We start from the raw sequence: 27,583 nt of genomic DNA on the forward strand, positions 1-27,583 counted from the left end.
TAATACTCTAGTAACACCAAAAGAGAAATACACAAAGTTTCATTGTTTTAAACAAGGGAAATAATTCATATTAAAATGTACAAAGCTGATACAAATCTGTAAGCCTTATTAACCAGACACCTTCAGACAAGCAGTTCAGAAACACATAGAGGTTATACATAAAGAAGCATAGATAGTCTAGTTATTAAAGCTATTGAGCATTATCTCTAATGACATAAGTAACAAGTTCAAGCAAGCATGACAAAATATATTACTACCATAAGGGCATCAAATACTAGAAGTTATCGTACCTAATGCTGGATCAAGCTGTGAAGAACAGTGCCTTCAGATGCACACACAACCTTTTGGTGATCATATGTATTATAAGACCTACCAGATTATTTATACCCTCTGACCTACTAATTATACTCTGAAGAATTTATCTAAGCATATATCCCAAAGAGGAAAAAATACATCACATTATTTTTGGTAAAAACAATGAAGACAACTCAAATTGGCAACAAGCAGGAAATAATCCAAGAACAATAACACTGCTATTAACAAGGAAGGAGCTCCCTCTCCGGATAAAGCAAAAGTACATGCCAAACACTTTTAAGTTAAAAAAAAATAAATTCCTCATGACATGAGAACATTACTACTGTGTAAAAATTTTTATTTACACTCTAAAGCTTCTGCATAGTGATACTTGCAATATTACAATATTTTCAATACAGACACATGGTTCCATGGCTGAAAAGCTTAGTTTTAATAAGCTGAAACCAGAGGTTCCAGACTATATTCAAATACATCAAGCTGAACTTCTGATGATCAAACGTTTTAGTAATAATAATTTGGCTTTTAAATTCAACTCAGAGAATTTTAATAATTTAATCCTTCACATTTTAATGCTAAGGATGAAAGACAAATATTTGGCTACTATAAATTAATCACCTTTAAGACACTAAGTACATCTTATCAGTTGTCCATAGAGTTCACAAAATCTACTCCAAAATAATGTCTGTCTGTTCTTTTTGCTCTGCTCACTAGAAGAGCTGACGCCTCAACTCTGTACTCTTTATTGTGACATTCAGGTAAACCAGGCTCCTCTAATAAAAGTGGGTCATAAAGCAGGATTTAAAGAGAATTCTGTTGCAATAAAATTTTAGAACTGATAAGAGAGCTGACAACTTTAACATATTAGCTATTTCACATAATTTTCTGTGAATAATAGTTGAAAGTAAGTTTAGAAAAGTAGTAATATGGAAGTAGGCTTCTCTAAAACACAATTAACATATCCTGTTACCCCCCAAAACACAAAAATTATAGGAAGGTAGGAATCACATTTAAACAATTCAGTAAAAAAAAAAAAATCTGGTAATTAATTATAAAGCATTTAAAATAATTTCCCAGTGGAAGTCACCATCCCTTAACTTCCATCAAAGTATACTGTATCTTTTAGTGAAAAATATTTGTGGAAATAAAATTACAAAGCCCAAACTAACCTGAGAGCCCTGTACATAGGAATGGCTCACTATAAGGCTGCTTCCTAACCAGCATGGAGTCCGTGCCAGAAAGTTCCATTGCTATGCTAAAAAAGTACAGTTTAAATGAGGTTAATGCTCTGAATTTTCTACCCTATCTATTAAGGCAAATAAACAAAGACAAAAATGTACTAGTGAGCAATACATACTGAATCTCTAAAATTATCTTAGTATAGACTAGAATTTCATTCTTAAAAACAGAGGGAAAAAATACTTAAGAAATAAGTTCTAATTGCAATGGCAGAAGGAAAAGGGGTTAAACGTTGTGGTTATATGAACTTTTGATGCTGTTTGCCTCTAACAAACTTACTACATTTCTAAAAGTATTATAAGTAACCTCACACATGGAATGTATGTAGGCAACAACAGTGGGTTAGGAAATGAAATACTCATTTCTAATATGTTCTACTTTAATTGTAAATTTTCTGACGTTGAGAGGTTTCCGTTAAATTTTTTAATGTCAGATACTAATTTCACATGAAGCCACGAAGTATTCACTGGACTAGAATTTTCACTATCTTCTTTTATCCTTGAAATATTTTCACTTACTAAATACAAGTTTTCTCTATTGGATCAAGCAATTGCTAACAGAGGCTAGGTTTTCTGCCTTTTCCAACTAAAGATCAATTTTATCCTTATTTTTATGTTGTTTTAATACTTCAGTGAATGATAAAGAACAACAGTCTATAAAGAAACCTACCGTCACAACTATTGAGTAGTGAGAGAAACATGCCACTTTCTCTAGCTCTAAACAAAAGGTAAATTAAATGATTTGGCAATTTTCCTAAAAAGTAATAACAGGGAAAAAATTATTTAAAATGCTCTTCGGTTCCTGGAATATTTTTTGTTAAACTTTACATTTGAAGTACAAAAAATTACTTACTTCCAAGCTGCCTCTCTTTATTGGGTTCAGCACTAACAATTTCTTCAGCAGATTTTCACAGTCAGTGGACATATAGAAAGGAATACGGTACTTTCCTCGTAAGACACGCTCCCGCAGTTCCTTTAAGGCATAAAAAAGCACAGATAGCCATGGCAATCAGACAACACGAAGAAATAAAAGGCATCCAGATTGGGAAGGAAGAAGTTAAACTGTCCCTGTTTGCAGATGACATGATATTGTACATAAAAAAACCCTAAAGAATCCACTCTAAACTACTAAATCTAATATCTGAATTCAGCAAAGTTTCAGAATACAAAATTAACACACAGAAATCTGTTGCATTCCTATACACTAACGATGAACTAGCAGAAAGAGAAAGCAGGAAAACAATTCCATTCACAATTGCATCAAAAAGAATAAAATACCTAGGAATAAACCAAACCAAGGTAGTGAAAGAACTGTCCTCTGAAAACTATAAGACACTCATGAGAAAAATTAAAGAAGATACCAATAAATAGAAACACATCCCATGCTCATGGATAGAAAGAATCAATATTCTCAAAATGGCCATCCTGCCAGAGCAATCTACAGATTCAATGCAATCCCTATCAAAATACCAACAGCATTCTTCAATGAACTACAGCAAATAGTTCTAAAATTCATATGGAACCACAAAAGACCCCAAATAGCCAAAGCAATCCTGAGAAGGAAGAATAAAGTTGGGGGATTATGCTCTCTGACTTCAAGCTCTACTACAAAGCCACAGTGATCAAGACAATTTGGTACTAGCACAAGAACAGACCCATAGACCAGTGGAACAGAATAGAGAGTCCAGATATTAACCCAAGCATATATGGTCAATTAATATATGATAAAGGAGCCATGGATATACAATGGGGAAATGACAGCCTCTTCAACAACTGGTGTTGGAAAAACTGGACAGCTACATACAAGAGAATGAAACTGGATTATTGCCTAATCCCATACACAAAAATAAACTCAAAATGGATAAAGACCTGAATGTGAGTCATGAAAGGATAAAACTCTTAGAAGAAAACACAGGCAAAAATCTCTTGATTATAAACATGAGCAACTTTTTCCTGAACACATCTCCTCGGGGAAGGGTAACAAAATCAGAAATGAATAAATGGGACTACATCATGCAAAAAAGCTTCTGTACAGAAAAAGAACACTATCTGCAGAACAAAAAGGCATCCTACAGTGTGTGAGAATAGATTTGACATATCTGTCAAGGGGTTAACATCCAAAATATATAAAGAACTCATATGCCTCAATACTCAAAAAGCAAATAAACCTATTAAAAAAATGGGTGGAAGATATGAACAGACAATTCTGCAAAGAAGAAATTCAGATGGCCAACAGGCACATGAAAAGATGCTCCACATTGCTAATTATCAGGGAAATGCAAATTAAAACTAAAATGAGATATCACCTCACACCAGTTAGGATGGCCAACACAGAAAACAATAGGAACAACAAATGCTGGTGAGGATGCGGAGAAAGGGGAACCCTCCTACATTGCTGGTGGGATTGTAAACTAGTTCAACCATTGTGGAAAAGAATAGGAACAACAAATGCTGGTGAGGATGCAGAGAAAGGGGAACCCTCCAACACTGCTGGTGGGATTGTAAATTAGTTCAACCATTGCGGAAAAGAATAGGAACAACAAATGTTGGTGAGCATGCAGAGAAAGGGGAACCCTCCTACACTGCTGGTGGGATTGTAAACTAGTTCAACCATGTGAAAAGCAGTATGGAGGTTCCTCAAAAAACTGAAAATAGAAATACCATTTGACCCAGGAATTCCACTCCTAGGAATTTACCCTAAGAATGTAGGAGCCCAGTTTGAAAAAGACATATGCACCCCTATGTTTATCGCAGCACTATTTACAATGGCCAAGAAATGGAAGCAACCTAAGTGTCCATCAGTAGATGAATGGATAAAGAAGATGTGGTACATACACACAATGGAATATTATTCAGCCATAAGAAGAAAACAAATCCTACCATTTGTAGCAATATGGATGGAGCTAGAGGGTATTATGCTCAGTGAAATAAGCCAGGTGGAGAAAGACAAGTACCAAATGATTTCACTCATCTGTGGGGCATAAGAACAAAGCAAAAACTGAAGGAACAAAACAGCAGCAGACTCACAGAACCCAAGAATGGACTAACAGTTGCCAAAGGGAAAGGGACTGGGGGAGGTGGGTGAGAAAGGAGGGAGAAAGAGAATAAGGGGCATAATGATTAGCACACATAATGTAGCTGGGAGGGGACACGGGAAAGGCAGTATATACAGAGAAGACAAGTAGTGATTCTATAGCATCTTACTATGCTGATGGACAGTGACTGTAATGGGGTATGTGGGGGGAACTTGATAATGGGGGGAATCTGGTAATCACAATGTTGCTCATGTAATTGTGTATTAATGATACCAAAATTTTAAAAAAAAGCACTCAGAGATGGCTTTTGAAATTATCATGCTTGGGGATAAAACATTACTATCAAATTTATCCGATACCTTTAAATTCTGGCCATCAAAAGGCAACGAGCCACTGACTAGTGTGTAGAGAATGACGCCAAGACTCCACACATCCACCTCAGGCCCATCGTACTTCTTCCCTTGGAAAAGCTCGGGAGCAGCATAGGGTGGACTTCCACAAAATGTGTCCAATTTGTTCCCAACCGTAAATTCATTACTAAAACCAAAGTCAGCAATTTTAATATTCATATCAGCATCAAGGAGAAGGTTTTCTGCCTAAGAGGAATACAATAAGAAGCAAAATGTAAAAAGCCTGTATAAAATAAAATACTTACTATAATTGTTTCAGATCCTAAACATATATTTCTTGACTCTCATTTTTATATATAGTATCACATCTAGAAGCATGGCGTGGTACTTCAATACATAACTATTCAGAATTACATCTAAATAAGACTGAATTTTAGTACAAAAGAAAAGCTCTCATTTATATGAATATCTGCAACAGTTTAAGAAAGGTTATTTAAAACCCACTTTCTTCCACAGATTATTTTAAACCCATTTTTTTCTTCAAGGTAAGAAACATCCTGGAACTGTACCTTAATATAACCTATTGTAAAGAACGTAAGTCAGCCTAACACTAATCCATCTAGGGCTTAAATAACCAACAGGTTTACCCCAAAGGGCTCTATTTGAATAGAGTATCATTGGTTAATTCAAAGCTCATGATATACCTAAAATAACCAGCCAGGGGTTCCGTGGCTCCTGAATTCAACTCTGTCCTCTCTCATAGAATGTTTCCTCAACAAAGTTCTGTTGGTTTTGTAAAACAATACAAGAAAGCCTCCATTAGACCTTGTCCATTTTAAGCTTCCTTTTGCTATTCTAAAACTAGTTCTTCTTCTGAAGGCATATTTTGGTAAAGAGCAGTGATTTCCTCCCATATATTGAGGTGCTGGTTTTCTAGATTCCTAAATCAGAATCACTCAAAGAAAACATTTTTAATGTGCCTTCTGTAAATGCAAGCAATTCAATAAAGGATTTTTGTACATGTTTGGTTTAAACTCTATAACTGATAAACTAACAATTATAGGTTACTTTGTAGATGTTTTATCAAGTTACCAATGGAGTAAAAGTTGACTGAAGTGAAAATCAGAGTTCTCTGTATCCCTGGATGGTTCAGCAGTCGTCAGAGTCAGGCACCCCGCCCATCACACAGCGCATCCCTCCCCTGCCCTGGTCTTTTTTCTTTTTTTAGGGTATGCTAGCTTAGGCTTTGTTTTGGGAAATGGAGACAGATCTAGCACTCAAAAATATGTGACAATAATGTGATGTTATCTATGGCATAAATATTATAAAAGCACATAAACGGGGAGAGTTATTTTAAATTATAACATTGATGGGCTGCGTGACAAAGCCAAAGTTATTTTGATGTTCTGATGTAAGGGCCTGGTCATTGTAAACTTCTGAGCCATCTCTAAGCAAGCTGGACTTTTCTCAGTCTCCTGGAGGATGTCTGGATGGATACCAGAGCACCAAGGCCACCTCAGAAAGCTGGAGGACGTTCTAAGGTCTCCTTCCAGAAGTGTATGGGCAATTCCCTCCACAGGACTGGAGGGAAAATACAGCGTGTTGAATATGATTTGCAGATACTTTTCATATAAGATTATAGATAGAGAGTCAAACATACAGGCAGAGGAATAGTCCTCTTCTTTCCCTTTCTCTGTGGAAGTGTTCTCCTAAAAGAGCTGAGGGAGAAAACTAAGAAACAGAAAAATTGGGAGAAGCAGAAAATCTGTAAGCTCAGAAAAATGGAGCCAAAATGTAGTTAGACTTCCAACAACTGTTTAAGACAGTATTTTCAAATATAAAACAAACTAGTGCTAGTAACTGACAGAGGCAATGGGAAAAGAAGTAAAGAGAAAAACAGACTCCTAAGTAAGGAAAGGTACAAGTGAAATTTGGAAGGAGAGAGAAAAAAGAAAAAGAAGACAAACATTTTCACCCAGGGACTTTCTATCTTCATTAAAACCTATTTGGCCACAACCATTTCTTTTGTTCTTTTTTAAAATAAAAACTATGTATTTAAGGCCAACACGATGATTTCATGTACATGCACACAGTGGAATGATTACAACAGCCAAACTAATTCACAAATCATCTCCTCAAAGAGTTAACAGCTTTGTGTGTGTGACAAGAACATCTGATATCTACTCTCTTGGCAAATTTCCAGTATTCAATATGGTATTATTAACTTTTTGAATATGAAACCAAAAGCTCACGCAATCAAAGCAAAAATAAACAAGTGAGACTTCATTCAAACTGAAATCTTCTATACAGCAAAGGACACCAACAACAAAATGAAAAGGCAATCCATGAACTGAGAGAAAATGTTTGTAAACTATTTATCTGATAGTGTTAATGTCCAAAACATACAGGGAACTCATGCAACTCAATAGCAAAAAAAACCCAAACAACCCAATTAAAAAATGGGCAAAGCATCTCAACAGGCATCTTTCCAAAGACATACAAATGGTCAACAGGTACATGAAAAAGTGCTCCACATCACTAATCATCAAGAAAGTGTACATCAAAACCACAGTGAAATGCCACTTTCCACCTGTTAGGATGGCTGTTATCAAAAACATAAAATATAAGAGAATGTTGGTGAGGATGTAGAAAAAAGTGAATCCTTGTACACTGCTGGTGGGACTATAAACTGGTACAGCCTCTATGGAGAACAGTAAGGAGGTTCCTCAAAAAAACTAAAAATAGAACTACCAACATGACCCAGCAATCCCTTTTCTGGGTATATACCCAATGGAAATGAAATCAGTAGGTAGAAGAGATAGGTATCTCTGCTCCCATGTTCGCTGCCACAAACATTTGACTATCACACATTTCTTATCCCAAAATATAGCTGTTTATACAAATCATATATATGCATTTGATGTTTGTAAGACCATTTAAAAACTTCCCTTATTTCCTTGAGCTTTAGTGTAAAGAATGAGCACTGGCTCGCATATCAGACAAACCTGGGTTTGTACCCTGACCTTGTTCCTGACTGAGTGGGGTCTCAGGCATTTTTACATTAAATCAATTAAATCAGTTGGGGACAAAGTTCTACATTTATCTATTAAAACAAGCTTACTAATGGTGGATCAAATCCTGGAGCCTTTAATGCTAGATAACTTCCCATTCATATTTTCTTCATTTTCTCAGTGAAAATATTGCCTTTCACAAAGTTGCTGTGAGGATTAAATGAAACTGATTTCCTTAAGTAGTGCCTGGCACAATTAAGCAACCAAAAAGATAGCTCTAATATAAAATATATGCTAATAATTAAGAATTTCTTGTTATAAATTCAGTGGCTTACCTTAAGATCACGGTGAACAATGCACTTTTGATGACAATACTGTACAGCTGATACAATCTGAAATAAATATTTGAATAAAAGATTCCAAATTATTTTATGGGAAAAACATTGCAATTTTGTCCCAATTATTACTTCCAATTTAGATAAATTACAACTTGGATTTCAAAGTAATATGTAATAATTTTACTGTTCCTTTAGTTTGGAAGTGATAAAAGTTTAAGTAACTGACACTTTCACTCTTAAATGCAGAAAATGTAGACAAGTATTACTCTCTTGCTAAAATATTCTAAAATATTTCTTTGTCAGAAACCCTGAATATTTTTACATGTTGTTATATTTCTCTGTTTATATGATTAAATATGTATAATTTGTTGTTTTGGTCAGAGAGTTTAACCCAGATTTGGAATAAGAGCTTTGGCACACATGAATCAATATTCAAAGAAAGTTGTTTCAAGTTCAAGAAGCAAAATTCTATTTTAGGAATTATCATCAAACATGTTCAAGGCATGCTTTTTTAGTAAGACTAATTTACTAAGAAATTATAAGGGAGTATTTAGCAATATCCTATATTTGTCTATTAATATATAAAGAAATGGGACAGCTTCTGAGCCTTAAAAAGAAAAACCCAATTATAAAAAGAAAAGGGGGAATACTGAAATTTAACTTTAAACTGGTCATTAATTTAGCAGGGCAAAGTATTCTTATTCAATATCTGTAACTGGATTTTATATGCAGTCATAATTTTTCAACATTACATAGGGCTCTTTGGGGACAAGGGCTACTAAACAGGGAGGAACTCAACAGTAAGAGTCAAAGATACAAATGAAAAAATGGGTTATAAACAATTCTATGATAGTCATTTACCACATGAAATACATAAATTGAGAGAATCTGATAGCAGTCAAGAAATTATATTTAATGTATAGGATGATGACCATTTCAATGCATAGCAGAACATTTAACTCTATAGATTCAGTTAAATGTAAATACAGCACAAGTGTTGAGTATTAGTTAGGCACTTAAAAATGAGACAGAAAAGCCATTTTTTTAAAGTCTACAGATGGTCTGAAGTATGACCATGCTGAGAAATATGGGTTTATAAAAAGAAGTTCAAAATAGAAATGAAATGGGAAGTTCAGGATTATAAAATTAATCTAATGTACACTAAAATGGTTGAAAGACAAATTCAAACAAAATCAACACACAAGTAATTCGAAATTCAATTAAGTTAACTTTGATTCAAGTTTATTGAGTACCTTCTATGTGCAAGAAAATGTGCTGGTTGCTAGGGAAATATAAAAATGAGCACTACAGTTTGAGCAGGAGGAGAGCACGTGTATATAACATGCATATGAGTAACTATGAAGGCGAGATCACAGAGGGAAAGGTATGAAGAAGTGAGGGAATCATATAAAATAATTTCAGTTGGTTAGATTATAAAATAATTTCATTTACTTCCTGGAATAGATGGTATTTGATCTTTGAAGGATGGTAGTATTTTAAAATGTAGAGGTTTGGTGATGGGGAGGTAAGAGTAATGTGGTGAAAGGCACTGATGTTGAGGCAAGACAGTGCATCTGAAAAGCAGGTAGGAACACGGTAATAGTGGGGTTAGACCTTGACAGACAGGTAAAAGTCTCTGAATTCCAAATTAAGCAGGTACTACACACTCACTAAATGTTTTTGAGCAGAACAATTGCGAATGATTACAATCAATTTCAAGTATGAGTTACCAAAAAACAACAAAATCTTAACAATGAATCGTGGTAGTATTCGTTTTCTTGAGCAATACATTTCAAAAGTCTAATATCCATCCAATTTTCACTAAAATATATTCATTAGCCAAGAAACATATATATTTATATGTAAATACTAATAGATTTTCCCAAACATACTATATAGGCTATTGTATATTCATATTATAAGGCTAATTTTTCTATCATGGATGACAGAAATTTGCTGATAATGGTACTACCTTTTTCAAGTCATTCCATCTGGATAACAGCTAAGAAGGCATGTTACAGATAATGATTTGGTTACCAAGCATGCATTTCACATTATAAAGAATGATCTCTATGAAAGCAGTTTCATAAGAATTTCCAGAATAAAAATCTCAGCCTTAAAGTCTTAAGAATGGAAAGGTAATTAAAGAGAATGCTCTGTATTAAGAATTCATTCTCCCCAAACTCTATGGCCCCTGACTTCTAACAGTCAAACATGCTGCTTTACAGTATTACCATATTTATTCAGGAGGGTACAACTTTTGCCATGAAAGAGTAGCTCTGGCTTCTGACTCAGTTTCAAGAAGCCCCACCCACAAGCCCAAGTTTTACTGCATTGTTTTACAGTCCGACTCTCCTATCTCAGAATATTCTGTACCTCCATAAATAGGATGTAGGAACTTTCCCTCTGATCCTTCTGTTATGGATCTTGAAAACATGATTTACAATTAGCCCTACACTTAGCCTAAAACCAAACAGGCCAGTGTTTTGCTGTGAGGTGCAAATGGGGATGCTTTGAACTTACTTATGAGGGGGTCAGAATTTTTAAGCTTTAAGTAACAGCCTTGATATTGGAAGAGTTGAATCAAAACTATGTTTTTCTCCCAACCCCTCAAAACTGCAGGAATGCAGAGGCATTGTATGGTCAATGGCATTAACGTGGTCTTAAACTATCCTAGGTCTTTGCAGTTTTCTAATTGTAGAGCCAAGGACATATCCATGTAATCCTTGCTAATATAGAACATTCCTTCACTGTGAAAAGAACTTAAAGTAACTTCATGACACAGCAAACAAAATTAAATGTCCATTTATTAATTCCTTAAGAGTTTTAGTTAAATATTAAAAGAAATATTAGTTCCTCAAAAACAGATTTTAAAAAAATACAACCTTTTGTCCAGTAACCACAAAATAGGTGTGCGTGTATGTGTATGTGTATGTGTGTGTGTATTCCTGGTTTTTTAAAATGTGAGTCAGTTATCTTTTTAACTTGAGGGGAAGACACAAATAGTAAATACATTTCATATTTATAATAAACAATTATAAAGGAAATATTAGCTATTGTTTTACATTTTAAATAGCATTTATTTGATACTCAACCTATGTAACATAAAGAATAAGAGGCAGATTTCAAAATAATTCAGACTTTGTTTTAAAAAAAACCAATTGGTAATTTTTTTGGATCTTTATGAAAATACTGTGTCCAAGCATCCTATCCTGCTCTCACCCCTCAGTAAAGATGGGCAAACTCTTTAAAATAGCAGGCATTTTCACCTTCTCTTACTCCATTTGGTACCTGGTACAATTTTCTACACACAGTAAATTTTCAAAAAAGAAATAAAACCAGATGACTAAAAAGCCCAAGAGTGAGTAGTAATAGCCTTTACAATACACATTAAGACCCCAGTGAAAATATTTAATGCCAACTGGAATTTTCGTGCTGGTCAGTTACTGACTAAAACTGCTGTGACTGATATTGAGAGAACAATGATATTCAAAGTGATGATGACAGCTTTACTTAAGGTCAGCCTGGATTTCCATCCTGGGATGGGAAAAAATTTCACAGTGTGGGGCTGGACACCAGGTTCTCACTGCTGCTTCCTCATTAGCAGTTGTCTTTGGATTTCAGCTATTTTAAGATGAATACCTCTAGGAATCTCTCCTAAATAAAGGGGCTATGCATGTCTTTGCTATAAAGCATTTCCCAAATTGTGTCCCAAAAAGTAATGATTTTGTGAAACATTAATAACAGAGGTATCACAAAACAAATTCATTCTATGATTAATTTGGAGAATGCTATGTCGAATAAAGGTTGAACAGGTTTTTTCTTCCCTCTCCTTCAGGACTTCTTTGGTGGTTTATACGTCAACATACACAACAACTCTCTCAGAGGAAGATGTTGTATCAGTACTCAGTGTCTCCTAAACTTACTGATTACAGGATCCCTTTGACTGTAGAATCAGTATTCATGCTTCCAAAAGAGGTACTGAACTACTTTTAAATGAAATTATTTTAAATTCACAGAAGTAAACTTTGGGAAATATTAAGCTGTTTGCTGAAACTTTACTTCAGCAAATTTTGTGAACAATTAACAATTTATTAATTTGTCATTTCTACAGTAATTTATAAAGTAAGCCAACTTCTATCACTTCACTCCTAAAAATTAAAAATACTAGATGAACTTATATTACTTTTTACTATTTTATTACTTTTTTAACGAGTCATATTCAAGTTGAACTTGAAATATAAATATCTTACCATAACCTTCTGTCACATTTGCAAGGTTCCTTGCCTACTTGACTTAATAAAATTGACCACAGTCTTTAAACATCTATAAAAATGAGTTCTAACACCAAAGACATCTTTAATTATAAAAGAAAACACAATAACTGCTTTAAACAGTATACATATATACTGTACACATTAAGCTAATATTTGGTAATTAATGGATAAAGGATTAAATACTTCTTTTCTATCTTAGTCTGGTCTATATTTCTAAGACTATCAAAGAGTTAATGAGTCTCAAGTATAAACATTTCACTATTTATGATCACCTAAAAATAACCATTTGCAACTATTTTAAATTTAAATTTAGGAAGAACAGATATCTTTTTCAGCTTTCCAGTCTTAAAAAGAATAAGGAAGCAGGAAGTTTTCTTTTTAAAATACCATTTATTCTGAAGTACAGTTTATGACATCATCCACTGTATATCACTAAAAATATCAGCAAAACAAAGTTGAAAACTACTTTCCATACCTGCCTAAACTTTGCACGGGCCTCTTTTTCTTTCATTCTTCCATGGGCAACTAAGTAATCAAAAACTTCACCTGAATCAGAAAGGTAAAGCAGGCAGTAAAATAAACAAGAGACTTTTCAGTTAACAATATATGCAATGTCAAGTTTTGCCTTGTTTTTTAAAGAAGCTTTTGGGCAACAATTTTAGATTGTTTTATGTAAATAAAAATTATTATATCAATAGAAAAAAAAGGAAAAAAGTTATAATTATCTATAGCAGCTTATGATATACCAAAACTCTAAAAAATTAGTCAAAAAACATAACCAAGAAAACTTGCTTTCTGCTTTCAAGTCTTACATGAAAATACAGTCAACTCTTTATTATCCATTCTAATAAGAGGAAGCCACAGCAAGGGCAATCAAAATTTACATCTGGCTTTGTATTTGGGGCTGACATTTTAAACAAAATAACAAAAGTCATATTATGTTGGATCTCTCTCTTTTAAAATCTACTCATCACTCAGTCTTGGTCAAACTCCATCTCACGGCTTCCATCCAGGTTTTCTTCCTTTTCCTTCCTATACTCTAATTATGCTTAGTCTCACTATTCTCATTTCTCTGTTTTGGCACTTTACTAATTATATAGAATTAAAGCATCCTTGTGTGCATCTCCTAGTACTCAATGAACTGCAAACTACTTGACCACCACCATCATATCCATTACGTCTGTACTTTAGTTACATCTCTATCCCCATGACAGAACACAAAGTGGACAGACAATACATACCTGTTGAAGTAAGTTAAAGATAACTAAAAACTTAGGAAGATTGCTACTAGATCCATTACTTTACATGTCTGTAGCTTATTTCATTTTTTTCTTCCCTCTAATTAATTTTTAAAAGTAAATTAATATCCTGTTAACCTATTAAAATATTTCACTGTAAGGGAGAAACTCATTTTTTGTGTCCTCATAACTTATGCCATATAGATATACATATATGTTGAAAACTTACAAAATGGCTTAAAGAATTCTTGTAAAGTATAGCAAAAAGGTTAAAAACTCCGGGTTTTGAATCAAACCAATTTTGGTATAAACTCTGGTTCAGACCTTAGTAGATGTCGGGAGACCTTAGGAAGATTTCTTAACCTCATTAAGACTCAGTTTCTATCTATTGCCTATCTCAACATGGCTGTTGTGAAGATTAAATCAAAATAAAGCATGTGCTTAATTAATTAGCACAGTGACTGGCAAATAGTAAGCACTCAATAAATTATATATTTGTGTCTAGGTAAATAGACAATTACATATATACAGCATCAATTCTAGGACATAAATATTAAAAATGAAATATGTAAAGATGTACGTCAGATGAAACTAATACATCTACAATGTCAAGGCAGCACATTATATCAAGCATATTCAAGTGACTGAATGGGATGATGAAGACACAGAAATGGATGCTCTAGCTGACCCATCACAGTAGTTAATCCTAGATATGTGAGTTTAGGCTAGGAAAGATATATGCAAGAGATGAAAAATTTAGACTCTTTAAATTCTGCCTGGAACGCCCATACTCCAGATATTTAAATGACCCAGACCTTCATTTGTTATAAGTTGGTCATTAATGATTTGCTTCCCCAACTAGAATGTAATCTTCTTGAGGGCTAAGACTTTGTCTTTGCTTACCCATGTGTTCCCAGCACCTAGAATATTATCTAGCACTCAGTAAACATTAAATATTGTTTTCATGAACAGAAGAAAGAATAAACACACTGCTCCAGAGTAGCCCGAACACCCACTCTGAGAGGCTCTTTTGGACTAAACTTGGTTCAGATCATAAAGGCATTCCCTGCCTACGTAATGACTGAAAATCTTTGCTCATTAGTGAACCAGAATTAACTGATCAACTCCTGGGAAAGAAGCGGTTGCCTGACTGAACTCTTGCTCATGCTAGATTTCTAGTGTGCATGTCAGATTGAATCCTAAAGTATCTAGAAGTTTCAGAGGGAAAATATTAAGTGTTTACTATAAAAGTTACCTTGGTATACATAGACTTAAAAGGCAAGAAAATGATTCTAGATTTACTGCCACAGAGCCATGATGATTTTGTTAGAGGTTTACTGACTGGCAAGACCCAAAGATAACCCATCACTAGGGATCAGAATTGAATGAGGGACCACCTAGCTCTGCTGAATTCCAGTACACATCTCTCTACCTACACCCCAGCACCCCCTCCTGACTATGCTACAGGAGAAGAGCAGTGATGACCCGATGTGCTATTACCCCAGCCATTGCTCCACTTCATTTACACCAATAGAGAGTTGACTGTACTTACCATTAGTTGTTAAAACAGTATACATATTAACACAGCCTTGTGGTAGACCTTCATAAAAATAGTATAGTACCCACAGATTTTTAATAGTCTATATAATTTCTCATATCAGAGCATGTCAAGCCTCTTTTTCTAAACTTTAGATCACTAAAAGGAAAAATAGTCTAACTGAGTTGAAAATAACACTCGGGGTTCCAACACTGACAAATTGTTATATAAAACTAAAGGGTAGAAAAACAGAGAAATATTCCATTATGTGGTATTTTTATGTTCATTAATTTTATTATAGATTTACATTTTATGCAAATTTATATGGCTATATTAATATATTTTTTAAATCCTATAACATTAATGTCATAGGTTTTCAGGTTAAGTTAGAAAAAACTTAAATTGAAATACTTTCAGGATAAAAGAAAGCTATGCAAAAACCCAAATCTACTAAAACTTGCAGTCTGCATATAAAACTGAGAAAGCAATTAAAAATGTTTAATATTTGTAGTAAAAAGTTTTAGAAATCTAAGAGACAGAATAAAAATACATAATTTAGATGCATAATTTAAATCCTCTTTATTCTAGTAACATAAAATCTGAATCATCATAAAAATCTATGTACTTTATTAGCTAAAGGGATATACTAAATTCAACTCTGAATTTTTCTGATTAGCAAAAAAGTTGGCCTAAGTGGTTTAAATAATTTCAACTGCTATCACTTTTTCAATTGTTTAAATTCTCTAAGCTTTAAAAAATTTCAAGCATTATTTTACTTATTAAATGTTTTAACTCCATAAATTTTAAACATGTTTGAGAAAGTCCTATGCCTAACAGAATAGTGATTTTGAGCCAATGTATTTCTCATTTGAGATAAAATGCAGGAAATGAAAACAATTTTCTATAATACATCAGCATTTAAAAATCATTCCTGTTTTTGACACTATGTAGTCAAAATATATATTACATTCTACTACAAATGTACCTTACTACTTAACTGTCAATTCAGTCTTCTAACTTACAAAACTGTTATAAATTGAATTTGTTTAAGTTGAAATAGTTCATGGATTAATCTTGAAAAATCTATGTATATTGAAAATCTGTCCTATAAAACAATCAGTGAAATAAACATCTGGCCTGGAATATGCTTTTACTATAAACTTTTTATTGAATACATTCTGAATTTGAGATTTCCTGCTTATAGCCAAAAGCACCTAATCATATGATTTAATATTTAGATAAGAAAATCAAAACATTCATAGATAACAATTAGTTGATAATCTAAACAGATTGAGAGTTTTGAAAAATGTTCCTGAATAATTTTTAAATAAGCCAAAAATTCAACTTTTAGATGTAGTAGGGTCAATAGGTCTTGAAAACACTGAATTTTCCTCAAGACATAATTTTAAAACATTTTAAGTTAATTAATTAGATTCATTCACAAAGAAAGCATAAATGTTATAATGAAGCTTTAGGTGTTAACAATTCTACATGACTCATCACAGATAATTTTGCAATTCCCTCATTCTTACCCCCACTCGCATATTCCATGACTAAGTAGAGGGTCTTCTCTGTTTCAATAACTTCAAACAATTTTACTGAAAAAAGAAATTAGAGATATAATTCTATAATTGTTAGCACATATTGGATATGCTTGAAGATAATTTAAGGGAACACTAAACCAGGGGAAAATTTGAGTATTTACTAAAAATTATTAATTACAATTTGAAATTTAAAACTCTCAAGGATTATTACTACAATGAGAGAAAACTACTTACCATGAAGTGATATGGAAACAACTGCTGGGTCAAAAGAGAGTTAAGTTTCGGGGATTAAAAAATCATTGCTTTTCTAATTAGAATGACAATAATGAAAAGGAAAAATCTTTACACCACAAATAATAACATTAGTATCTCCAATAAATATAAAATTCTTAAATCTTTAAGAATTAATAAAGATTTTAAAAAAGAATTAAAAGAATTACTTTTTTACTTTTTTAATTTAATGACTTTGTATAGTATATGTAATCAATAAATTTATTTGTAAATATAGGGGAAAACCAGGATGTAAAGAAATTCACTAAAATTGAAATAAACTCTTTATTTTCCTTCAAATTCAAATTTGTTATTTTGCCTGAAACTATGATCAAACACAAATGCTATTATCACATTACCTGCAACTGATTTTTTTACAAACACCTAAAGGGCATGCAATCTCTAGAGCGATTTAATAAGGAGATTCAAAAAAATATTTGTATGTCTTAACTCCAAGTTGTATATATTATTTTAGTGGAAAGCAGAAGACAGCAAGCTAGTAGAAAACAGCAATTTGTAGCCTTCAATTAACTTCTCTGTAATCTATTTTTACCTAAAGTATCTTTCTCAGGTTCTCAAACTCGGTAATTACTCTTCTTTTCATATAAAATGTCATTAAGATAGTATATTTTTAAAAAGCCTCAAATGAAGGACAATACTTGATCATTAATTGTATGTGTACATTTCATACCTATGTTAGGATGATTCAGTATCTTCATTATTCGTACTTCTCGAAACAGCTGTTAAATAAAAGAGACATATTTCTGTAAAAACATCCATTTGAAGAAATTAATCTGCTTACAAGACACTACAGGAGTCTGGTAATGAACTAAGAATAAGATTTCTCAGTCTCAACTCTAACTTGGCAAGGCCTGGCTTCCAAGGCAGTTGTTAACTAGATGAACTCAAGCAGGGTGTGTGCATGTGTGTGTGTGAATATACCATATGCAACAAAACTTAAATTTTTATTCAATTACTCATTACTAGGAATAAAAGAAAAATACTGCAGAAATGAAACAAAATGATCCTTCACATGGTTTCTATCTAAAAGCAATGTTCTTTTGAGGGGTCTAATTCTAGTCATCTCTACTGGTTGATCAGAAACTTTATAAAAGATTAAATGATATAACCTACTTAAAAAATTTGAAAAGGAAACAAACTATTTCCTGTAGCATTTTTGTTATAGTCATATTAAAGAATAATGAAAATATATTTGCCACTTTCTATAAAACCAAAATAAAATGAAAAGAAGCACTTGCAACATGAATGTTAAGAGTATTCAGTCTTTTTATTTTGCTTTTTAAAAAAATTAAGGCCCATTTTTCAAAAACATGATTTGGCTCTTTTTCCTCTATGTTGTCTTTGAAAATGTGTTAAATTCAAAACCAAGCATCTAGTTCACAAAAACAGAAAACCCAACAATTGGTGATATTCCCAAAAGTCTATATTATGACATACATATTTTATCAGAGTAAAATCGAAAGTTGGTGTTTTCAGAAGTGACATTTCTCCAAGGAATATATACAAATGGCCAAAAAGAATATGGAAAGCTGATCAACATCATTAATCACTAGGTAACTGCAAATCAAAACCACCATGTGAAATCACTTCAGACTCATTAGGATGCTCACATTTCTTTTTTAAAAAGCAGAAAATAACAAGTGTGGGCAAGGATGTGGAGAAAGCATATATACTCCAAAGAACTGAAAGTAGTGACTCATACCTCTATACCCATGTTCACAGTAGTAGTATTATTCAAGAGTTCAGTGTCTGTTGAAGGATAAATGGTAAACAAAATGGTACATACATATAATGGAATATTATTCAGCCTTAAAAAGGAGATTCTGACACAAACTATAATATGAACAAACCTTGAGAACATTATGCTAACAGATATAAACCAGTCACAAAAAGACAAACACTGTAAGATTCCACTTACATAGGAGGTACGTAGGAGAGTGTAGTCAAATTAATAGAGACAGAGGTAGACTGGTAGTGCCAGGGCCTTGGGGAACAGAGGCATAGGGTTTGTTGTTTAACAGGTACAGAGTTCAGTTTGGGAAGATGAAAAATGTTCTGGACATGGAAGTGGTGATGACTGACTACACAACAATGTGAATTTATTTGATGCCACTGAGCTGTATACTTAAAAATGGTTAGAATGGTAGATCTTATGTTATGTATACTTCAACACAATTTAAAATAGATATGTAATGTACTTACATGCCTCAAAAAAATCACACCAATGGAAAAACCTATTTAAAACACCTTAATTACAAGGACTTCAGAATCATCTTTAACAACAAGCTCTCACCAAAATATGTATATCAGACCCTTCAACAAGACCTCTTGACTCTACTTCCAAAATGTACCTCTCAACTATCCTGTTTCTTCCTATCTCTTCCATTTCTTCTGCATTTGTTTTTTTTGATGGTGGGAAAATCGGTTAAATTTAGAAGAAGCCAAGTGGACACGGCTTAGACAATCCCCATTCTATTTATACCCAGAGCATCGCATGCATCATCTCCTCTCTGCCAGATCTGCTCACATGACCTCTGCAGTGTCACAGGACTTCACACCTGCTTGATCCTGAGGTGGGGGGGCCTCATGGAGAACCGGACAGAGGCAGTGGTTCAGCTTGCTCCCTTTGGAAGGGCTTTTCCAAGCTATCAGCAGAGTCACAGTAAACTGGCTTATAGGAGGGTGACATTCAGGTACTTTTGTGCCTTTCAATACAGCCTTCTTGGCCTTTCAAGTATTTTGCTCTGATTTGGGTTTGGGGAGGGGCAGGGGCCCTTCTTTGCCTTCACTGTAATCTTAGCAAAAATTCTCTGTATTATAATCTTTGACCTGGACTCATAATGTGAAGTGTGGGCTTTGTTTCACCCTGAAAGTGACATTCGGTTCCAAGAGACCGGTAGGTCCTCATTTTGACTCTCTCTGAGGTGCCACTCATTGAAGGCTTTTTGATATGACACGCCTATATTAACAGAACCGTATAGATTGAACTTTCAGCTTTTAAATTTTTAGCATGATTTTAATCCTTTTTCGGTCTTCAGACATTTCATGGGGACATCAAATATCTTATAAAGTTACTGCTAGTAGCAGTATAAGTAACTTAGGCTAACTTCTTACATTCTTCCTATGAAACAGTTCAGAAAGAGATCTGAATATAATTAAATCAATATATACTAGATATATTTTTCTACCGAAAAAAATTAAATGAATGTTCAGTATTACTTTCCAAACTTGATAACTCACAATTATACATTGCGAAGTATTAAAAGGCAATACTCATTAAATGATAGGCTGAGCCACGTTCCCAAAGTGTTAGCTTCATGGATAGATTATAAGACTTTTATTTCTTATGTACTGGTACCAATTTTATATTGCTTAAGCCTTTCCCAAGGCCTCGGACAACTCTGGGTTCAAGTTAGTAGTAAGTAAATGTTAACTGAGATACCAAGTCAAATAATTTCAGAGAAGATGTTGAACATAAAATAGATTAAATTTGAAAAATCTCACTAGAAATTATGGAAATTAAAACAAGATACCATTTTGTATCCATAAGATTGGCAAAAACTAAGATATCTGATAATGTAAAGTATCAATAAGAATGTGGAGTAAAAGGAAATCTCGCAGTGTTAACAGAAGTTGGTACGACCACTTTGAAGAAGATACTGACATTATCTAGTGAAGTTGAGTATGTATGTCTTTCAACTAGCAATTATACTAGGAGAGATGTATTCTACATTTCTGCACAAAAAGACACACAATAATGATCATGGCAGCACTGTTTGCAATAGAAAACATAAAAGTTAACTGAGTAGGAAAAAAACCCACAAAATACCAGGTACAATCTAAATATCTATCAACAAAAACAAACTGTCCTATATTTATTAATAAAAAATGGTTAAACTGTGGCATAGTCTTGCAGTGGTATACAATAATATTAGTAAGAATAAATGACCTGGCTATGTAGACTAACATCTATAAAATTTTAAGACAATATTAAATGAAGCAAGTTGCAGAACCAATTTAAAAATAAAGAATATGTAATATTTTATGTACAGATAAACACAAGTGAAATTTTAAAAATTTTTGATGAGAATAAGCAAGATCAAATTCAGAATAGTAGTTATTTCTAAGTAGGAAAATATAGGAATAGAGCCAAGAAATGATACACAGGGCCTCAACTATATCTGTACATTTTATTTCTTAAAAAAAAAATTAGAAGACATTTGGTCCAATAAATATCATGAGAAAAAAACCTTTTTTTAAAAAAATGGGAAAAACGTTGAAAACCCCATCCAAAAATCAAAAATAGACTAGTTTACTATGTCAACACACTGCCCAATTTAGAAAAAATAGGAGTATGACTCTTCAAATAACTAAATGAGAATATGACTTTTAAAACAGGCAGATGGTTAGTCTAAAATTCATAGGTGACTTTAAGATTCTTAGCCTCCGTTTCCAAGAGAAATTTCCTCTGTATCTATTTCAGTAAATCTTATGTAATTGCTTGAGAATATAGAATATAGAAATAGATGTATGCTTTATAGCCAACAAAGACCAAGTAATTAGAATAGAGGTTTTAAAAATGAGGCAGAATACAAGCATCAAAAACAAAAAACAAACAAAACTACTACCAAAACCAAACCAAAACAAAAAAATCTAAAGCAATTATTTACGAATAATTCTTCGTTATGAGTACTTAATTTTATGGAAGGCAGAGGAATTTAAGACTTACGGAAACAGCAAAGGTTTCTCTGAAGAAATGACTCTTAAGGCTGAAATGTGAGGAGTAAGGATTAATTAAGGGAAGAGGGGGTGAAATGCCTTACTCAGAGGGTTGGATGAAAAGCTGCAAAGGCCTGGTGGCTGGAATAAAGAGTACGTGCAGGAGCAGATGAAAGAAAGACACTGAAGTTGAAGGGGTAGGAGACATGGAGAGGGGCAAGAGGCCAGGGGAGTTGGTAGACCATGAGGTGGAAGAGGAAGATAGGGCCTTGTGAACCACGTCAACAAATTTCACTTCTGGACTACAAAAAATGCAATAATCTAAAAATTTACATAAGAGGCTGGCATAATAAAAAAAAGAGATGTATTTTGCATTCTTGATGACTTTTTAAACTGTGTGTGTGTGTGTGTGTGTGTGTGTGTGTGCGCGCATGTGTTTAGGGATATAAGGTGGTTGCAGAAGGACAAGTCAGAAGGCTACTGGGGTAGTCCATGGGAGAGAGAACTATAGCTTTATCAAGAGCAGTGTGATGGAAAAAGATAAAAGCACATATTCTCAAGAGAAATAAAATCAGCACAACTCAAGGATGAAATTAGATGGTGAGAATAAGGAAGAGGGAGGAGTCAAGGATAAGGATAGTTCTGAGTTTTCCAGCTCGTACAATTTGGGGACGACGTCATTCACTGTGAGAGGACACTGGCAGAGGACAAGATGGCACGGTACTGAGTAAGTGGGACAAAGATCATGAGTTCCGCTTTGGACATAAAGACTCTGGGCTATCTTTGAGAGACTATAAGCAAATTTAGGGAGAGCAGAGCTGAAGACATATATTTGTGAGTCTGCTTATAGCTGATAACCGCGATTACCTATGAGACAGCTTAGGAAGAGAATAGAGAAAGAGAAGTCCTAGGACCGAGCTTTGTGCAACTCCAACATTGAGTGGCCAAGAAAAAGGACAATGACTCTATTTAAAAGAAACAGAAAAGGAGGAGCCTAAAAGGCAGAGGAATATATAAGGAGAAATATAATCTTCTTTCAAAAATTTTGGTTAGATTAAGTATTAACTAATGAACATACATATTTGGCTCAAAGGGCACTTAGCTTAAACCATAAGACAGTTCTAATTTCTGATTTTCCATTTTACTTTTTTAAAATAATTTTGATATCGTTAATGTACAATTACTTGAACATTATGGTTACTAGACTCCCCCTATTATCAAGTCCCCCTGACATACACCATTACAGTCACTGTCCATCAGCGTAGTAAGATGCTATAGAATCATTACTTCCCTTTGTATATACTGCCTTTCCCGTGTCTCCCCCACCCCCTACATTATGTGTGCTAATCATAATGCCCCTTTTTCCCCCTTCTCCCTCCCTTCCCACCCATCCTCCCCAGTCCCTTTCCCTTTGGTAATTGTTAGTCCATTCTTGGGTTCTGTGAGTCTGCTGCTGTTTTGTTCCTTCAGTTTTTGCTTTATTCTTATACTCCACAGATGAGTGAAATCATCTTTCTCCGCCTGGCTTATTTCACTGAGCATAATACCCTCTAGCTCCATCCATGTTGTTGCAAATAGTAGGATTTGTTTTCTTCTTATGGTTGAATGATATTCCATTGTGTGTATGTACCACATCTTCTTTATCCATTCATCTACTGATGGACACTTAGGTTGCTTCCATTTCTTGGCCATTGTAAATAGTGCAGCAATAAACATAGGGGTGCATATGTCTTTTTCAAACTGGGCTCCTGCATTCTTAGGGTAAATTCTTAGGAGTGGAATTCCTGGATCAAATGGTATTTCTATTTTTAGTTTTTTGAGGAACCTCCATACTACTTTCCACAAGGTTGAGCTAGTTTACATTCCCACCAGCAGTGTAGGAGGGTTCCCCTTTCTCCACATCCTCGCCAACATTTGTTGTTGTTTGTCTTTTGGATGTTGGCCATTCTACCTGATGTGAGGTGATATCTCATTGTGGTTTTAATTTGCATTTGTCTGATGATTAGCAATTTGGAGCATCTTTTCATGTGCCTATTGGCCATATGAATTTCTTCTTTGGAGAACTGTCTGTTCAGCTCCTCTGCCCATTTTTTAATTGGCTTATTTTCTTTTTGTTTGTTGAGGTGCATGAGCTCTTTATTTAATTTGGATGTCAACCCCTTATCGGACATGTCATTTATGAAATTCTCCCATACTGCAGGACGCCTTTTTGTTCTACTGATGGTGTCCTTTGCTATACAGAAGCTTTTTAGTTTGATATAGTCCCACTTGTTCATTTTTGCTTTTGTTTCCCTTGCCCAGGGAGATATGTTTATGAAGAAGTTGCTCATGTTTCCTGTTTTACTTTTTATTTCTACTAAACTAGTCACAGTCACAGAATGGGGGAAAGAACCCACATTAGGTGATGTGTCAGAGACATTCAGCTTATTACCTTACAAAGATATTTCCCCCTGAAGATTACATACAGCTCTCAGATTCTTATTTGCTGAAGACTGGAAATTTCAATTTGAGGGATAACTGCAAACAGACTCTTAATATACTCTTTTGATATGCTTGCTCTGGAAGGTACTTTTCATATTTGGATGTAGCATTTATATGTTAAACATATCCAATAATATTTCACTGGGCCCTTTGCCCAATAATTAAAGAGGGCCAAAGGTTTAGAAAAGTCCATTTTTTGGTCAGTGAAATGCTTGAAACACTGTTTTTGTTTTTTTCCAGAAAATCTGGTTATATCCACATTTAAACTGTTAATACTTTAGTTAGACATAAACATTACTGACACCACCTTTTAAAAGAAACTTGTTTGAACACCTTCTCCCTGTAAATACATTATTTCGGTGTGAAATATAGAATGCCCACCCATTCTTCACACTGTATACAAAAGAGACATCTTTTAATAGCCATGATTTTATGATAACCTGTTTTCAGTACTTTTTTCAAAACCGCATCACAATCAGAGGTGTGTTGCTGACCACTGACTTCATGGAGAAGGAAGTCATGAGTGAGTGGGCATTGGGGATAATCTTCTAATTATTCACATGCTAGTACCATTCCTTGCAGAATTTAAAAAAAAAAGGCTCTCCTGTAGTGTCATTATTACTAATTCAGACTTGTGCAATCTATAGCCCAGCTCAGACTTGTCACTGACGTTTTCACTGACACTCAGAAGAATTGGTCAGGACTTTTCCTTCATTACAATGATCCACACACATAAAAACTGTAAGGAAGAAGTACTCAACACATAAGTGATTTTGTTCAGCTGTAAAGAAAAATGTATACGTGAGAGTAATTGATATTTCAATGTATGTCCAACAGAAATATTAGTTAAGGAATCTTGCCAAAGAGCTTCTTCTGCATTCTCCTTGATCAAAATATTTGTCAACAATTTTGATTGGTTTTACAAGTTTGGTTTCTTGATAATTTGCTAAAAGAAACTGAATTCTGAATATTGTTTCTATGTTTCTGTCCACTTCTCTACCTTTTGTGACCAAATTCATCAACACAATAAAGATTATTTCGCAGATGTCCTGGAAAACTTAACTAGCTCACCAGAGAGGACTCTGGGCTTTATCTGAAAACTTACCAAAGTTTAAATGGGTTGGGTCACCATTTGATAACATCTTATACATATATAATAAGTAACACACCAGACACTTGTAATAAATGGATGATTCATTTAATAAGTCTAATATTCAGATACAAACTATTGAAATTTATTTATGCTTCCCTTGGCTTGTCTAAAATCGCTGTCCTAGCACAGAGATTTGCATTCTGTGTAACTCTAATGCAGCGCTCCTCTTCATTGTTTAATGACATAATTCTGAGTTGTTAATAGTCTTGTTTCTACTTTTTACTACTCAGCAAATCCCTTCTAAACCACTGAGCTATTTTTGTATATTAGGAATATAATACAACACAGTAAAACAATGCAAAATGCAAATTAATAAACAACACACATAAGATAAATTTCACCCTGGGGAATATGAGCTAAGACAGACCAACACAAACTTTTTCATCTGTGTATAAGCTAAAATGTCCAAATTTCAAAACCTAGTGGAATTTCTGAGAAAATGGTAATTAATCTTACATTTTAAGAAGACGAACTATGAACAAAATTGCTTCATTGTTTTACTTTTCCTCCAACATTACTCGGCTGCTTAAAAGAGCCCCAGGAAACACTAGTAGAGTTCAAAGACCTTACCCCAAAAAACATGAAATTATGCGGTGGGACTTACGGTCCAAAGAGGAAGTAAATATAGCATCTACCTCAAACAGTTTTTGAACTATGGAAACTTGTGAAATTGAATTCCGTTAATTCAAAATACATAACACAAACAATATGAGCATATTATGTAAACAATGTTAAAGCCAAACAATTCCAAAGATCAAGCTTGTTTTTAAGAACTTCACATTGTAGAAGTTTCAAACAGTATGGATATCAAATTTAGATTATTTTTATCTATCACTGATCTTGGCAAAGGAAAATATTATTTCGCATAAATATGTTACACACAGAAGAGAATAAAGGAGGAATATCAGCTTAAATTCAAGTCCAGAAAAAGATTTAACCAAACACTTTTGGAGATTGAAATGAATCCTTATTTCAAATATATGTGCTATCATTATCTGCCTTTTAAATAAGCATACCTATGACATGGGGAGCATATTTGCTGTTTTTTACCAATAGAACTTGACCATCAATGCTAAGGAAAACAATTGGACTACTTCCTCATTCCATTATTTATTTTTGATATGACTGTCTAGGAGATGCTACTGGCATTTCATAGGCAAGGCCAAATGATGAATGTTCTACAATGCATGAGAACTAATCAAACCTTGATCTTTTTTTTTTCCCCAAAACTTTCAACAGAAAGCACATCCATGGACATTAATGAAACTTATTTTAAAAACAATAATGTACACACAGTGTACTGACTACATTTAGTGAATGTCAGTCTTTTCTTTTATTTTCATACATCAAAGAAAACAAAATTGCCATTGTTCTTTACATGCCTGTTTGAAAAAGCAACACTCTATCAGCAAGATTAGCAGAATTTACAACAGAAATTACTTGTCATCAACAGGTAGATTATTTACTTATTCAGATAAATAAAGTAACAATCAGCTTCATGTTTTCATGTTTCAACAAGCATGGCTTTGGTTTCATGACCTTCTCTGGACCCCTTTGGGAAAGACAGAGTGGACATCATATTACTGTATATCTGACTAGTACAACAGGCTTACAGTAGTTCTAAATGTCACTTAAATCACTGTTTACCTGAGTAACTCACAGATTAATCCAGGAAAAGTGGAAAAGACAGGTAGGCCATGGACAAGGCCACTGGGCACAGTTAGGCAGTTTGTGCAATTTAAAAGGATTCCTAGCAGAGGGATAGGCAAAAATCTGTCCCACCATGGCTCCAACCCAGGAAAAAAAATAGCATCTTTGGATAATTCATCTGCCCAGGAAGGATGCTTTTTTTAAACTCATACAACTGCATCATGATTAGCTTGAAAGACTGGTGCTAGAAGTTTTTTCCAGAAGATATCCATATGGTGTATTATCTCATACTCATAGAAAACAACTCAGCAAACCTTTAATGTTCTCACTGATCAGAAGTATCAGTGTAATGAACAGTTATATTGACTGTCAAATTTAAAAGGAATCTCAGTAAATAAAAAGACAGAAA

The 27,583-nt window shown here is 33.9% G+C and overlaps 1 protein-coding gene across 11 annotated transcripts in view; it reads right to left on the reverse strand.

Moving 5' to 3' along the window:
- The window catches only part of MARK1 (microtubule affinity regulating kinase 1), a 140,387-nt gene that overhangs the window by 36,109 nt on the left and 76,695 nt on the right, over nucleotides 1-27,583 (reverse strand). For 7 of the 11 annotated variants that reach the window (XM_036932180.2, XM_036932200.2, XM_036932190.2 and 4 more), the window contains 6 exons: nucleotides 17,842-17,890; nucleotides 16,869-16,934; nucleotides 13,037-13,107; nucleotides 8,282-8,338; nucleotides 4,945-5,181; nucleotides 2,404-2,523 (listed from right to left, as the gene is read on the reverse strand). In XM_036932180.2, the coding sequence (XP_036788075.1) occupies nucleotides 2,404-2,523; nucleotides 4,945-5,181; nucleotides 8,282-8,338; nucleotides 13,037-13,107; nucleotides 16,869-16,934; nucleotides 17,842-17,890 (600 nt within the window). Of the gene's footprint in view, nucleotides 1-797; nucleotides 1,086-1,481; nucleotides 1,568-2,403; nucleotides 2,524-4,944; nucleotides 5,182-8,281; nucleotides 8,339-13,036; nucleotides 13,108-16,868; nucleotides 16,935-17,841; nucleotides 17,891-23,500; nucleotides 27,077-27,583 lie in introns of those variants that run through there. The other 4 variants (XM_057495158.1, XM_036932227.2, XM_036932232.2 and 1 more) reach the window with 4 other exon arrangements.

Source organism: Manis pentadactyla, chromosome 19 (assembly GCF_030020395.1).
Source record: "Manis pentadactyla isolate mManPen7 chromosome 19, mManPen7.hap1, whole genome shotgun sequence".
Lineage (NCBI taxonomy): Eukaryota > Metazoa > Chordata > Mammalia > Pholidota > Manidae > Manis > Manis pentadactyla.